General features: G+C 38.8%; 1 protein-coding gene across 1 annotated transcript; it reads right to left on the minus strand.

Moving 5' to 3' along the window:
* Positions 1-6,804: 6,804 nt before the first annotated feature.
* LOC105937554 (forkhead box protein H1) lies at positions 6,805-16,568 on the minus strand. Its single transcript, XM_021324699.2, has 4 exons — positions 15,969-16,568; positions 7,741-7,991; positions 7,530-7,628; positions 6,805-7,415 (listed from the first exon to the last, which is right to left on the minus strand). Exons 2-4 carry the CDS (start codon positions 7,882-7,884, stop codon positions 6,822-6,824), a joined length of 837 nt encoding a protein of 278 aa, XP_021180374.2. The 5' UTR covers positions 7,885-7,991; positions 15,969-16,568; the 3' UTR covers positions 6,805-6,821.
* Positions 16,569-16,810: the final 242 nt, after the last annotated feature.

The raw sequence follows: 16,810 nt of genomic DNA on the forward strand, positions 1-16,810 counted from the left end.
CCTCCAGAATACCAAAAGGATCCTTACTGACGGATCTGCACAGAATCGTGACTTCAGTCCCATTGAAACTCTTTGGGGACGAACATCCCCTGTCGACGAATTGAAAGAAAAGCCCAAGAAAAACACGTTATGGACAGATCATCAGTTTGGAGAACAGAGCAAAGACGGTTGCTCATTTCTCTCAGTATAAACCATAACAGAAAACTTTCAATACCGACGTTGCCTTCGCTGATTAAAAACGGATTTACCCGATTCATTATTTATTATGGATAACTAATTGCCTGTCTTGTCAAAGATTGGCTGCGCCTCTGAAATAATACATGGAAATATGGTTTTAAATTATTCAGTTAATTGCATTTAGATAAAAAGGATATATATTTCCCACAGTTTCCCAGACGAAATAGGATTTATTTTCTTTTAGCGTCATGTGTCCTCATCCTCTGGAAGACATTTTCATAAAAGGGCCTTTTCTGGGAAATCTTAAAAGTTGCTCACTGCTGGTGTTTATTATCTGGTGGTACTTGTAAATATATGGTTCTAAGGGCCTGCAAATAGTTTGTGTTGTTCTTTTCCACAACACTATATTGTATCTGAAAGTTATTTTGGATCATTTTAGGAAAAGGAAACAATTTTGCTTGCAAAGGCTCATTTTATTTTACATAAAGGACCATTATTCTGTAAAATGTAGATGTGTGTGACTTAAGTGTGTCACACACAGGTCCATCCATCTGTTGTCTATGCCGGTTTATCCACGCAGGGTTGGGGGGTGAAAATGTGTACTGGACAGTAAGGAGCGAGGATGGTTTGATGTTAAAGAAGTCTGACGGCTTGGGTGGGGTGAGGCCTGCATGACAAAGGGTCTTGTCCAATAGCTTACAGGAATGTTTTTTTTTTACTAGCAGACCAGCAAATGTGGGTTAAGGGCTCCATGCAGTAGCAGTAAGAAACTCATCAGTCTAAAGGCAAAGGCAGATTTATCTGCATAGCACATTTCAGTACAAGGACAATGCAAAGGGCTTTACGTGATTAAAACATAGGAAAATAAAATCAAGTAAAAAATATATATAATAAATAAATAAATAAATAAATATATAATACAATGTAGAAAAATGGGAACTAAAAGCAAATAATGATGTTTCAGTGAAACAGTTTAACTAGAACAGTCGACGGCAATCCTAAACAAATGTGTTTTTAATCTTGATTTAAAAAAACTCAGTCTTTCAGCACTTTTACAGTTTTCTGGAAGTTTGTTCCAGATAAGTGGAGCATAGGAACTAAATGCTGCTTCTCCCTGCCTGGTTCTGGTTCTGCAGAGTAGGCTGGAGTCAGAAGACCTTAGTGGTCTACAGTGTTAATAAACTGATAACAAGCCTAAAATGTATATAGGTGCTAAGCCATTCAGTGATTTATAGACTAACAGAAGGATTTTAAAGTCTATTCTCTGAGATACAGGGAGCCAGTGTAAGGACTTTAGAACTGGGGTGATGTGCTCTACTTTCTTAGTCTTAGTGAGGATGCAGGCAATAAATAACATATGTGTGTTTGGAAAAAGATACCCCATTAAGTCTTCATCAGGAAATGCACAAATATTAATGTCAAATCTTATTATTATTTAGCTGGCCAGGTCCAGGTCTACCTCCAGCGCCATGTTACACAGCTGGTTTGAGGTTCATTCATGAAATAATGTGGTTTCTGTTCTGGTTTATTATTATGATTATTATTTTATTCCAGAAGTCCTGGTCTTTGTCTGAGTTCTCCATGGCAACTTTTCTGTCTGGTCTTCATGTTTTTCCTTAAAGAGCGCATCTCCCATGGACTGTCATACTAACATCTGGACTCGCCTACTGTGGGTTTTTTCCCCAGCATCTCGGGGATGCTGCATTCAGGGCGACTCTGCCAGAATGGCCAGACCTGGACACGCTGACAGCTGTTAGTAATGTCCTCCGCTTTTAGATTGTTTTACATACTGTGGGATAGCTGATTTTAAACGATGAGAGACCTCTTTACATCCCTTATTTAAGGTGCTTCAGTCTTCTTTCTGAATGCTTCAGGCAGCTTCTTTGGTTTTAACAACTCTCACTTCAATAGGAGCACACCGAGGTAAATTTAAACAGGGATAACCACGTTGAAAATTGTGTTTTACACCTGAGTCGGATTTAAGCCCAATTATTTATTTTGTAACATTTCTATCCTTGTAAATGTTCAAAATTATTTTAAAGCCCCCTGTCCAACTATGTAAAACACATTCGATCTTAGTGTGTGTTCATTTTTTCACAAGTTTTTTTTCCTGTCGTTTCATTGTTTCTTTTATAGGATTATTGTAAATTGTAACGGATATTGATTCTGTCCCTTGTGCTGTTTTACTAAAGAAGTAAAATGCTTTTTGAAGTAAAGATGCCAGTATCTGCAAAGTGTACTCTTTGAATTTGGTCTGTTTCCACACACAAATAACATTTGAGGTGGGCACAAAAATGATGGTTTGTTTGAGACAATGGGTAAAAAAAAAATCTAAATCCCATCGTAAACATTGGGGATGCGGTTTGATAATTAGGTTTCCATCAGACTGCAAACCTTTGCACATTGCAAAGCAAAGAAATAAAAACACATTTCAGCCAAACTGCTGTAATGATCCGAAATATATTTTATGTAGAAAGAACCAAGGCTGATGCAAAAAGATGATTTTTAGAAACTGATATAGTAATTGAGGTTTTCAATGATGCTAACATACTTTGGTCATTCCTGTCAAAATATAAAGCTTAACATCTGGAATTACCTAATTTAAAGGTTGCAATAAAGGTATTTTTGCACACCAAAAAGCAATTCTTCTTATCCGACCAAATATTTAATTTCTGATAAAATTTGTTTGACTACTTCAAAAAGAAACAGGACGCAGAAAGATTCAGATTTGTTTGGAAAATTCCACTTGATGTTTGTTTTATCTCTTCCTATAGGAAACTAATTGAAGAAGCTGCATCTGGGATGAATGGGATGACGAACTAAACAATTCTAATGTTGGCAATTTAACGAGAACGGGGTTGTTTGTGGGATTTTTCTAATGTAAATGTAATTGGCCGCATTCCAGTGCTTTACACCTCACTAATGAGAGCATAATGGACTGATGGGGCAGGGCTGTTTCTATTCAGTTGTTTTCTAATGTCCTGAACTACTTGTGACCAGGACAAAATCTTTAGGAGTGTGCCTCTAAAATTTGGTAAGTGACTGCCCCCCCCCCCCTCCCAACCCCCACACCCAACTTGGCTTTCCCAGTAAAGATAGAAAAGCTTTAAAATAAATAGATATTTACTTGATTTAGCACCACCTCACACTGAAACTTGTATAAAAATTCTGGAACCCTGGAAAAAAAAACACCAGTGTCAGAGTTTCTGTCCAATAAGTCTCACAAAAGCATTTTAACTGATCTAACTTCTATGATCTTTTAACACTAGCATTACCAGGGTTTTCGACCTCCCCCCTGAAGTCCCGAAAGAGGGTCAAAAGACCCTGAGTCCAAACTGACGACTCTGGTGGCTCAAATTAGCATCCCTTGTTCAATTGTCAATAGGGCCATTGCCTGAGGAATCAGCAGGGGGGGAGGAGAGCCGAACTCACAAAAGCATTCCACACTTCTGTACTGTCAGGCCAGAAGGTACGTGTGAATAGTCCATGTTGGGGGTGTGTGCGATCTATGATGGAAGCAGCTCTACAGTAGAAAACTAACCAAATTAGCAACACGGGTTGGCGTTCAAAGTTACTGCAGGACTATCATTGGATGGGGTTAAATAATAATAATAAAAAAAGACACATTTTACTGTAGGCATCCCGTGTTTACCTTACAAGTTTTCCTTGAAAATTAAGGAGCTGTTTGCTGATTTCATACATCAGAACACCCAAGAAAACAACTTTTATTTCATTAGATTATAATTGCACTGCATTTAACAAGGTCCCCTTTTTTTACTCTGACCAGTTTCCCTGTATCTAGTGAATATAGCATCCCCCAAAGAATAAAAACAACCAACACCATCACTTTACAACTATTACCCTGCAGTGTGGATAAAACTAAATACTATAATAATAAACAATTGTTTGTTTATGCTGCAAAGTGCAGCATAAACAAACATGCAGCATAAACAAAATGCTGCAAAGTGCAGCATTTTTGGGATACAAAATCTCTAAAACCATCGTGTATGGTTTATTATGTATGTATGTTATATTATAAATCAACTAGCTGCTTCGGAGTCAGGGTAGAAAAATAAGCCTACTCTGTGCTACCATCACAAACAAGGTAATTCTGAAAATTATTTTAAAGAAGGAGATGTTTGTCTGAGTGATACCCTGTCAGTTTAGGCTGATGACCATGTCCTGGTCATGTCTAAGTATGCCCCTCTCTTTCCGATTTCAATCGAACAATAACAAGCTTATTGTTTCAATCGAACAGTAAGTTTTGTGTTGACTAGAATTTAGTAATAAAGCAATTTTTTTTTTATCTAGGATTGTGAGGCCCTGAATACAAATGCAGTCCACACTTTTTCAGATTTGCCTTTGAAAACCACTTTTTAAACCACAGATCCTTTTCTATTCACATTACAATTATGCACTAATTTGTACCAGTCAATGTCATAAAATACCAATGAAATACACTGATGTTTGTAATCATAATTTAACAAAATGCAAAACAGTTCAAGTAGTACGAATACCAAATTGTCCAAATTGCCATTGCCTCTTATACGTTTGTATATTTCTCATGCTGGAATTTCAGTCCTCTTGACTTAGACACAAATACTTCTGGTCATTGCTCACAGCTGTACCTGGCAGTTAGTAGGGAGTTAAGCTTCCCCCTTCCTTTGGTGCACCAGTAATGGCCTTATTTACAGAACAAAAGCACCGGTTCACAACTGCTTATAGGATGCTAATTAAAATCCTTCAGGTCAGTCGACCCGTCTCTGGGCTCCAAAGGTAGAAATGTTAAATGACCCTTCTCTGGTAATTCTAGTGTTAACAAGTAGTAAATCGTGACTTTATTTCCCTAGTGCAGTGGCCTGCAACCTTTACAGTCTAAAGAGCCGTTTTGCCTACAGTCCACTTGAATTAAACTCGTTCAGAGACACAAATGTTACCTGGCCTTTTGAAAAAAGACAAGTTACAATTTTAGATAAAGATCTACTGTAGGAAATATGTTGTTATCGTAAAAGAAACACCCTTTTATGTCTCTTTTGAGGTTTTAAAAAAAGAGGATGGGTGGATGTTGATATTTGTGGATAATGGTGTAAAAAAAATCATAGTTTCCAACATAATGAAAGAAATTTTTATTTAAAAGTAAATATTACTGGCTTTTTCAGCATCATCTTCTGTTGTGAAAATTAAAAGCAATTATTCCAACAAAAAAAAAACTGCTGAAACCTGCATTTACTATCTATATCACATTTAAATACCATAATAAAAATATAATTTGTGGCTAAAGTTAAGAGCCACTGTGGAAGGTCCAAAGAGCCACTTGCGGCTCCAGAGCCACAGGTTGCAGACCCCTGCCCTAGTGTATGTCTACATTATGATGTGACACAGACCCATTTCTCTTAGCAATTCCTTTTCAACATTTCATAAAAGTAAGGCCCGAGATTGGCAGAGTTTTACATGTAATGATATACCTGACAGCCACTGTGATGTGTGGTGGAGAATCTGTGATGCTGTGGGCCTGTTTCTAGTCCAAAGGCCATAAAGAAACCTTGTTAAATCCCAGAACACTTTAATTAAAGATCTGGTGGCCTCTGGCTGGGAGCATAAAATGGATCTACACTGATTCTTTCAGCAGAACAATGGTCCAGAACATCAGCGCAGAAATGGTTCACCACGCTCAAAAACATCCTTCTTCAATAGCATCAGGCCCCATCATTGACTCCTATAACGAAAACCTGTGGGCTAAATAAGGGGGGGGAAAGACCAAAGACTCTGGATTATCTCAATCTAATCAGTGATCTCCTTTGTTGGGCTTGTAAATTTAGGTGGACGGCCTTGTCTTGGTAGGTTTACAGTTGTGCCATACTCTTTCCATATGCGGATGACGGATTGAACAGAGCTCCATCAGATGCTCAAAGCTTGAGAAATCTGTTTATAACCTAAGCCTGCTTTAAACTTTATCCCTGGCCTGTCTGGTGTGTTTCTTGGCCTTCATGATGCTGTTTGCTTCCCAACATGCTCTTAACCAACCTCTGAGGCGATCACAGAGCAGCTGTATTTGAACTGAATTAGATTAAACTCTATTCAGTCATAAGCAATCATCAGGCAACTTCTTAAGGCACTCAGAGAAAAGGGGGCTGAAGGCTTTTGCACACTGCGCTTTATTTTTATTTTTTTTCCACTTCACGATTTTATACCTTTCTGTTGGTCTTTCACATAAGATTCCAATAAAATATGTTTGTGACAACATGTGAAAAAGGGGGTTTAAATACTTCTGCAAGCCAACCTCTGAAGTTCAGAACACATTTTGTTCTTTGAGGTTTTACACTCAATGCTTTTACACATGCTAACAGTAATTGCAGATCACTAGCCTTGCCCAAAAACGTATTTTTTTTTTAACGGACAACAGGAAAATAATACACTGATACATTTCAAATAATGTCCACACTGTACTATTCTTAGCAGTGCTCATTTTCAAAGGCAGCGCGTCACCTTGCAAGAATGTAGAGGCAACATCTGGGATGCCTTAAGATAAAAAAAAAAAAAATAAAAAAAGATCTTATATAGAAGATTTTGTATCTCTTAGTAATCAACTAGGAGAAGAAGAAAAAAAAAAAAGCAAGAATCTGGTAGTTTAGGTGTGAAACTATTTATTGCCATCCCTGAGACGTGTTTCGTGAGAACGCCGGTACAGAATAAGAGACGTAACTGTGCTGCGAGCTGGCTAAACGAGGAGCAGACGAGGGCTCGGTGTGGACAGGAATCAAGAAGGACCCGACAGCTCTGGGAGCGAAGGGCCCGGGATGCGGGCACCCGCCACCGCAGCAGATGTGAGAAGAACCCGTTGTGGTGCGAAGAACGATGGGTGGCGAAGGGTAGGAGGTGAAGCCTCTTTTCGTGTTTGTGAGCTGAGGCCGCTGCTCCACGCCGGACTGATGAGGAGGCCCGGGGGTCCGAGAGGACGGGCCGTCTCTCTTCAGGAGGGATTCGATGGAGAACGGGCCGCTGAACTTCACCTCGCAGCTGACCTGAACGGCTCTGCAGGCCTCAGCTTCAGGAGACGGGGGAGCCGAGCCCTGCTCCGAGGGTCTCTTCGGGTTCTCCCTTTCCAGCTTAGAGGCCAGCTCAGGGAAGAGCTGCAGGAGTCCTTTAAAGTGACGGCGCACCATCTTGGCCGTGATCTGACTGCAGTCCAGTTTCCAGTAGTTTTTCTTGCTGTTCAGGGAATCCGGGATCATTGGAATCTAAACGAAAAAAACAACAACGATCGGTTCAATAAAAAGCAGCCGTGGTCACAAAATTACAAATTATACAAGGGCAAAAATGAGTTAGGCAAATAAATATTAACAGTAACTTACTTTGATGAAGCACGTATGACTTGACAAACATACTCTGATGTTGTTCTCAACCCTTTTTTTGTCATCGTCACCTGTCCGCCCAGTCAGCCTCTCCCTTAACTGGAAAAAAGAAAGAAAGAAAGGAAAACGTTTTAAGATCCTCCTGCCACAGTTGAAATCTTTTCATTTTATATCCAGCATATCCATTTTAAAATGCTTCAGCCATTCTTACCTGAGAACAAGTGAGCATCTGGTTCGGAGCAGCCCGGAGGACTAGAGCAATCTTGGCCAGGCGAGTTGTAGCCCTCTTGAAAACTGCTCTCTGAGCCCTGCTGGTTGGATTGGGACGAGAAACCGCCGCGTCAGAACGCCTCATCTTCCTCTGCTTCTCCACTGCTTCCAAACTGGACACGAAAGAGGACGATCACAGACTCTACTCCTGACCTTCTGTTCAGTCCAAGTGGGCAGCTCTGGATATAAGTCCTGTTGGAACAAAGAGATCAGATGGCCTCCGTTACAAGGTAACGAGGCGCTATTCACAAGATAATTGGCCCCATCAGGGCTGGAGGTGGAGCTCACCTGAATTTACATTTTCCAAAGCTGAAAGTATACATTTACAGACATCCCTGGATTTGTTTCCTGACTCTTCTTCATCTGAAACTGGCTCAGATTAAGTTCTTAGTGTTTCAGATAATTAATGTATTTGTTGTTAAATCTTTTTTTAACCAGGAAAGTCACCATTGAGATTAATAATCCATTTTTCAAGGAAGACCTTGCAAAAAAATAAATAAAAAAATACAAAAAAAACCCCAGTTACATTACATGTAAAACATCCAATACAAACAGCATCCACAAAGACTATTTTAAAAAAATTTAAACTGTAAAATGATACATGAGACATAATTTAAAACACTTAAAAATGTAAAGAAGTCATCTCTAAGACCATCAAACCAGCTTTAAAATCACTCAGAGAGATCAAGCTGTAAAGCTAGACAACATTTATGACAACAAGGCTTTTAAATCTGAAATGAATCCTTTTCTACCATTTATTATGTCTTGGAAACAATGTACAGAAGGAATATTTTTACTCTGGGAGGGATCAGTCATCACCTTACTGGAGTTTGAAGAATTTCAAGTGGACACTTTGCAGGATTATGTTGTTTTAAGTTTTACCCTGTACTGAAGAAATTAACTTTCTCGACATAATAGTAACCAAAAGAGGCAAATATCTGTTTGTCTTTCTTTGCTCCAAACCTACTGGTCGGAGATACATAATTTCATGCAGGAAGTTTTCATCCTATCCACCCTTTAAAAAGGTTTGCTGATAAACCAACTCACAGGATAGACATTCCAGAACAATACTTTAAACCAAAGACAAGATGATTTAAAAATAAAGAAATTACAAAGAGGACTGGCTTGGATCTGCTAAAAATAGGGTGGACTGAAAAAGAAGGAACTTTTATTTAGAAACTGACAAATCTCTAAAACCTAATTGAGATCTTGTTTTTTTTTTTTTTTTTTTTGCACAACCTGTACATCAAAAACCAGGAACAAATCATTTAATGCTTTAGCACATCATTCAAAGTGTCTGTAAGTGACCCAAGCTTACAACAGATTTTCAAACAAACCCTACTGATAATCTAGCAGAGGTAAAAACATTAGGGATAGGGTTGTTAGGGCTTTCCAGGAAAACCCCAAGAACAACATCTCTTGTGTAAACAAGAGATCATTACACTAAAAATATAAAACCATTTTAACAACCTATTAGTGACAAAATCATGGCTGTAAAAGGGTATATGACCTACAAAACCAAAAATTTGGTTTACATGATACTGTACCCATGTAGTAAAATGTTTATAGGCTCATTTATAGCATCAATACTTTGCCAAAAATATAGATGCTAGATCAAAATTGTGATTTCAAAATTTTGACATTCATTCAACATTTCAAAAATGCTGATTACAAGTCATGATGTTTCAGTTTGAGAGATCAAACATTAGGACTTAAAATGTTAATTAAAATTGTTTCATTAAAAAATGATGAAACACAAAGTAAAAAAAAAAAAAAAAATACATAAATTCACATTTGTCCTGATTTTATTTTTAACAAGAACTACCAAGTTCCATTGAAACCAAAGCGAGCATCAAGGCAATCACTCATTTTCTTTATTGTATCCTGAATTGTTTCATAGTAGAGGGTCACTGCTGACGTTTTGGCCTCAAAACATGACATGTTAACAGTCATGAAACCAAACACATCAAATAAATCTGCAAATTGCTAATATAAATCAGTCTAACAGCAATTTCAGCTTGTCTTCCAAGAAATTTGTCCACTTAACAGTATTCGTCACTGTTGTATTGACAAACACCCGTGTGCAATTTTTGTGTTTTTATTTTATTTTCTATACAAAATTAAGCCTGAAATAGCTGCCAATTCTTAATGTTTTTTTTTTTTCATGGCTTCGCTTCTCCAGACCTAAATGTGCTCCATTCCACTGGCATCGGCATTTAAAACCTGCAATAAAACCAGGCGTCTCTTTCACATTTTAATCCAAATGTCATATCATCAGGTCTAAAAGTCTTTATTGGTGCACTAACCCTGACTCATATATTTGCTGTATTACTAATACAGAAAGTGTATTACTAGTCACAGACAAGTGAAATCCGCTGGCACGGAAACCAGCGGCCTCTCAGCCCCATCAAAGTTGGACAATTTGTTTTCATTCAAGGCCTTTCATGCAGGTAATGCGTTGATGAATTTAAATGGGGATCAGTCATGTAAATCAGTGCAGTTCCTATTAGGGATTAAAGGCAGGGGAATTAACTGAAAAGGTGAGCTAAGTGATGTGTGAAGTACTGGAATGTGATTGGATCGGTCTCTGGCAGGCCACTCTCGACCCCCCCACGCAGGCGTGGCATCTGCAAAGTTACAGGCAGGAAAAACATTGTTAATTTATTCCTTTGAACTCTACTATGTGAGTCACAAGGAACAAATGGTGAGATGAAACAAAGGTCTCCATGGTTTTATTTTTTTGTAGAGAAACTGTTACAAAATCACACAAGTGCACTTGTAAAAGCAGTTTAAAATATCCCTAAGTGAACCATCTTGAGCTTATAAATGTATGCCTTAAACCACACAACTGTTTATTTTTATCATAGGAGTGGGGATGAATTTACTTTTACTCAAGACCGTTGAAAAAGAAGGAATATTTTTTACTGAACAGCTCAGTTTCATTGTCACACAACTATTTCTACAACCTCCTGATCACTGATTTAGTTAATGACGTGAAGACGTGGCTTTGGAGGATTTCTAACGGTGCTTAAGGATTACTAGAAAAGATTATAAAACCTTTGTGTCTAAAATAAAGTATTAAAACTATTTTTGTAATACATTGCCATGTTGAATTCAGCTCAGTTTGGCAATGTGCTGCAATCCAGAGCAATAATTGTGCATTCAATTCAAGCTTTACAACGCTGAGTCAATTTCTGCTTGTAAATCATAAAGCTTCTCCCTGAGGCCGTAGAAATCGTTTTAATGGATCTAATTGGCTGAGTAATGATATGACGCACGTTTCAAGGTTCATTTATTCTACCTTTCCATATAATTGCTCATAGAATCAAAAGTCTTTATTGTCATTACATAGTCATACTGAAAATGTACCCAGAACTGACATGGCAGGTGTGCAAAATCTTCTAAGGTTTTCCCCTAATTCAATTTGAATAAGCTTAAAATAAAACTCTAATAACACTAAGATGATGTATAAGTTAAAATTAACAAGGCAGCAGCATGTGCTGTGTTTTTTGCTACAACAATGCTTCAAAAATAAACTAAAAAGGATATTAACTTTTATTGCTACTCCTTAAAGGTTTAGATGTTTCTGGATGACACATCCAGACCTGAATCTTAGCTTTTTAATTATTCTTTTAAATGAGTAGACATCCTAACTGCCTCCTTTTGTTCTGATAAATGAGAGGTGCATAAAAACGTTTCAAATAAAGGAGCCCTTTGTAAAAATGCAGATGTCTTTTTTTTTAAGCTGCCCGGCTCTCCTGCGATCGTAACCTCATGAAAAGATACCCATTACCCTGCGGTCCACACACCCTTTACAGTCCTGTACCTCCAACAGGATTTGCAACCAGACCCAACAGCTACAGCAGCTCCACACTCTCCGTTTGAGTGAAACCGGATTTTCTGGCAAACACGATGAAGAAGTGGACAGAGAAGTTTGGGACTGGGCTGTTTGACTTTGATCAACCAGCTGCTCTGAGAGGAGCCCTCAGAAGAGGCACCACATATTTGGCAAAGATTGCCTTGTTCTCCAGGATGCTCCTGTCAAGATGCTCACCTTAACCCAGGTAGGATTTCAAAGGCATCTACAATTTCAGCTTTAACATTGGATACGCAACTTACAGCCGTAAAACATTCTCAATCTGATGTTGATGAAACCTCTTAACTCACAAGACAGATCTGCTGAGAAGGTAATCGGTTTGTTTATCATCCCAGATGTTTTGTTAAGGTATATATATTTTTACTTGTTTTATTTTAGTATGATCTGCTTGGCTGTCTCACATCAGCTAGCCCACTCTGTCTTTTTCTCCCCCTCCACTCCAGACTCCAGTGATCCCATATTCAAGTTACAGCGGGAAAAAACTACTGGAAACTGGACAGCGGCCAGATCACAGCAGAGATGCTGCGTCGTCACTTTATAAGACCCCCAATGATCTTCCCTGAGTTTGCCTCTAAGCTCGATACGGACAACCTGCAGCCTGCAGAGCTGTTCAGGTCAGATGTGAGGTGAAGTTCACTGATCCTTTCTCCAGAGCTTCTCCCCCGTCCAGCGTGCAGATCAGCAGCATCCTCGGCCCATACGCTCAGAGAAAGGGGCTCCAGCTTCTACTCTGAAGAGGATCTGCTCCTTCAGACTTCATCTGGATGCTCCCCCATCTGCTCAGCAGGGGGCAGCACATATCCTAGAGCTGTCGAGCCCAGCCCAGGCTGTGGTCTCATCCTCCATCTATCTAAGAGTCGGTTCTGCTTCCCGTTTCACCAGCTCACAGTTGCATCACATACGCTGTACCGACATTTACACCAGAAACCTTTGCTTTTAATTGTTTCGTATTTTCCTCTAAAAATTGCACTTTTTGTCGTTTACACAATCTATAGCCAGACCGATCTGATTGGCTGCCCTTTTCTTTTTTTTGTGCTTGGCTGCTTGTCTTGCTTTTTTTTTTTAGCATCAGCCCAAATATTTTTTTCAAAAATGGTCAGAGAGACACAAGGTGTATTTAGCAACGAATGTATCATTTTGTTAATGTGGCCACACTTGGTTTTAAAAGAAATGTCGCTTCGTTTTATGTCGGCATAATTTGACCACAAGATGACAGTATAGTAATTACATTTGTGGCAGGGATGCATCATATGATTATACAATAAAATCTCTGTTGGACCTCTCTACCTTGTGCATGTGTTTACATGGTTTGGTCAACTGTAAAAAAAAAAAAAAAAAAAAAAAAAAAAAAAGTCACTTTCTCTGCAAGTTCTTTACGAAGTGATCTACCTCCTGATGTTGAGCCAAAATCGTAGGCATGCTGGAAACTCATTAGCCTTTTTAAATGGACTTCAAACCCTTCAGACTCACCCCATTTGACTGAGTGGTGACATAATGCAGAGTTGAAAGACCACTGTGGTGAGATCTACTTGAGCAAATGTTTTGCAATCTGAAGCACATTTGAGTCCCCCAGTAACAAGTTTGAACTCAGTTTATCATACGTCGTCATTCAAAACGGAACAGGATCTTCTAACCTGCACAAGAGGAATTTAAAAAGCAAAATGGCAGGAATTCAAATTCAATGATATCCTAAACGGGTCAAACGCTTCAGTGGCACGGTGCGAATACATCCTATAATGTTGTTAATTTTGTCACAAACGTAGGTATATTTGCCTGTCTGTCTCAAAATAAAAAGCACCACCATAACTAGTGGTGATCATAAAAAAAAAAAATCTTGATTGATTCTTGATCCGGAAACTGAAATAAAATCTGGTGCGCTACAATAAAGTGAAAGGGGGGGCTGAAAGAGAACTGAGCAGAAAAGCAGCCAGATGGGCCATGGTGTCTGGAGGAGCTACAGACCTCCATAGCTCAGGTGGGAGAGTCTGTTTACAGACAGTTGTCCACTTCACAGATCTGCCCTTTATAGAAGAGGAGCAGGAAGAAAGTCATTGTTGAATAAAAGCCACATAGAGCCTGGTTTGCAGTTTGCCACAAGTAATACAGAGCAGAGAACGTGGCAAACCCTGGTCAGATGAGACCAAAACTTAACTTTTGGGATTAAATGCAAAATGCTAATTCGTTCTGAACGCACCCTCCCTGTAGTCAACCATTATTGTGTCAGCGATAAACTGTAAAATCATGTGTCGTTTTCTTTCCACTTCACAACTATGCACAACTTAGCGTTGGGCCGACACATCACAACACAAACCAAAATAAATGAAAGTTGGCGGTTATAATGTTGCAAAATGTGACAAAGTTCAAGGAGTGTGAATACTTTTGCAAGGCTGTGTGTGTACGCTACAGCTGCAGGTCAGGTCTTGTTGAATGTTCTTGGTATGGAGCGGTTCCTATGAAGGTAATTAGGGCTATTGGCATGACACTGAATGATGTCATAACACAAATACCTGTCTGCTATGTTGTAAATAACATGTTTGAGTGTTTTCCCCTTTTCTTTGACAGGAAAAACATAAATGATTTAGTGTAAAAGTCAAAGAGTCATGCGTTTTAGGGCCTGGTGGTGGCAGAGTAATTTAAACAGATTTTTAGTATTGCTGAAAAGAGCAAGATTAGCAATATTTTATTGGAGGATTAGAAAGGCGCCATTAGTTATTGTTAGCTTTAGAGAAGTCAGAAGTAGGATGGGGCGAATACTCATGGGAATATGGGTGTCAAAGAAAATAGAAATACGCTAATTTCAAAAGCACTAAATGTACTTTTTACATCAGGAATCTAATATAAAATGGTACAAGTTGATATAATACATTTAAATTGAAGATCAAAAGTTCTTAAAAAAATCAATCAACCTCCATCAGGACCATAGGAAATTCACTTCCTTCTGTTCAAGAAGTATAATTAACAATTTTCCCAACTATATTGATCCATTAATAATATTTTCATGTCAGTTATAGTTCTGGCCATAGGTGCAGGAGTTTTTATATTGTTTTCTTCAACCTGAAGAAATGGTAGTTGACCAATTAACTTTGACAAAGAACAAAATCTTCTAAATTATCATTTGTTGGTATGGGAAGAGACCTGGAATTAAAGGCTTTTAAGCATTTATTTTTTATCACTTTGACTTTAGAAGTTTACATTTATTCTGTAGTATTTGGTCAGCTTCAGACGGTGTCACTGTGACAGAACACTTTGAGGCTTGGCCACTCCAAAACCCTGACTTTCTCGTCATTGAAGCACTTTGCATGTGCTCAGATTGGCACAAACGTGTCCTCCAAATGGACATGAAGGACACATTTGTGTCAGGGTCTGGGAGACTTTGTCTCCTCTGGGTGGGTGCAGTCTAGTATTCCTCCACTAGATGGTGTCAGCGAGCATGGTGGCTGGGTGAAGCGGCAGGTGTGATTAATCGAGCCTCATCAGGATAGCAGTATTTTAGGAGCCTGCTGTCAGCTCTTCTTCGCCTGACTGTTAACCAATGTGGTTAATACCCTTTGCCCTGTGATATAATTGCAAAACAGCAAGTCTTTGTCTCTGAGAGTATTAATAAACTGTAATCTAGTTTATAAATGTTACTTTTCCATTTATGGCTTCTTCGCTACTGAGTGGCCTTTTAGCCCACACATCCCATTTCTTTCCTAAACAGTTTGATCTTCCTTGCGTTTTTTTTTTTAACCTGCATATAACTGTTTGAAAAGATGAATGACTTTGGCACTTTCAGGCATCGGGAAAATGAATCAGACTTTTGGAGGTCCAAAATTGTCTTTCTGAAATCCTGGCTGATTTATTTAAAAAGATTTTTCCATGTGATCACGCAAGGAAGCAGTGCATATGAGGTAAAAAAAAAAACATCTACACTAGGTCTGGTCTTTCTGAAATTGTCTGCTGGTGTATGTAAAAATTGGAAGACAGTAAGAACATAATTAAAATTCTCATGACCCTGGCATTAATAATAATTAATTTAATACTAACAATTATTTAATTCTAACTGATCTTCATTAGGCATCTTATTTAACCTCTAAGAAAAAAAAAGGTTTTGTGTGTTTTTATAACGTGTAAATATCTGGTTTCAACTGTACAGTCATATTCACAAAATTAGAATATGCATTTCTAGGAGCCTTGTTAGTCAGATTAAAAGTATCTTTTGAAAAAAACAACAACTTTAAGACAACTATGATGTGCAATTTAGATGAACGAGAACACGACCTAAGGCGAACTGTGCCAGAGCTCATACACACCTTCATATCTCCTGATGGATGTGATTTCTTCAACCCCCTCCTGCACCCCAAACGATGTCCTGTAATAATCAGGTGAGCCTGACATTCGGCCCAGTTACAGCCAGCGGTTGGTTGTGCACCAAATTGTTTTCTAGAGCTTGCACAGCAGCCTCCTGTACTTTGCTCTTTAATGTTTGCACATGGCGCAAACATTTAACTGGACATGAATCATGAAACGGGGGCTGTGATGTGAGGCCAAAGAAGACAAAGGTTCTGCTGAGCTTCCCATCAGCGCATCAGGTCATGAACGCATCCAGGACAGCGTGCAGCTTCCAGAGAGTCTGTGAAACAGAGAAGCATCGTTTAAGGGTCAATAAGGCCGTTTCTGAAATGCTTTTCTTTTCTCTTTACAAATAAGGACTAAAACGCAACAATAAAAACAATAGAAAAGTATTAATATGCAGGTCATTTGTTAATATAGAGGAAAGAAAAAATGTATGCAACATATAAAAAGTGTCAATAATTGGTAGTTCCTCCTTTTGGTATCTTTTGGCACACCCTCTGGTAGTAATGACCAATGGCTCGATGTTCCCGGCAGCTACTGATCAGTCGTACACAGCAGATTGGTGGGATTTTAGCCCTGTGCTTTGTCCTGAATGGCTGAAACTCAGGAATCATGATGTATTTCCTCACATGCACCCGTTACCTTCCGGCCCTTTCACAACCTTCCTTTTGGATTGAGGTCACGACTTTGACCTGGCCCCTTTAAAACATTAACTTTGTGCTTTTTTTAACTATGGTTTGGCTGGATAACTTGTGTGTTTAGGGTCATTCTCCTGCCGCGTTACTCACTATCTCATCAG

Source organism: Fundulus heteroclitus, chromosome 13 (genome assembly GCF_011125445.2).
Source record: "Fundulus heteroclitus isolate FHET01 chromosome 13, MU-UCD_Fhet_4.1, whole genome shotgun sequence".
Taxonomy (NCBI): Eukaryota; Metazoa; Chordata; class Actinopteri; order Cyprinodontiformes; family Fundulidae; genus Fundulus; species Fundulus heteroclitus.

Excerpts from the sequence above, each read along its gene's own strand:
- LOC105937554 (XM_021324699.2), bottom strand. The coding sequence starts at position 7,884 with ATGAGGCGTTCTGACGCGGCGGTTTCTCGTCCCAATCCAACCAGCAGG. Across the intron at positions 7,629-7,740 it reads AGATGCTCACTTGTTCTCAG|TTAAGGGAGAGGCTGACTGG; the intron begins GTAAGAATGGCT and ends TCTTTTTTCCAG. Across the intron at positions 7,416-7,529 it reads GTCATACGTGCTTCATCAAA|ATTCCAATGATCCCGGATTC; the intron begins GTAAGTTACTGT and ends TTTTTCGTTTAG.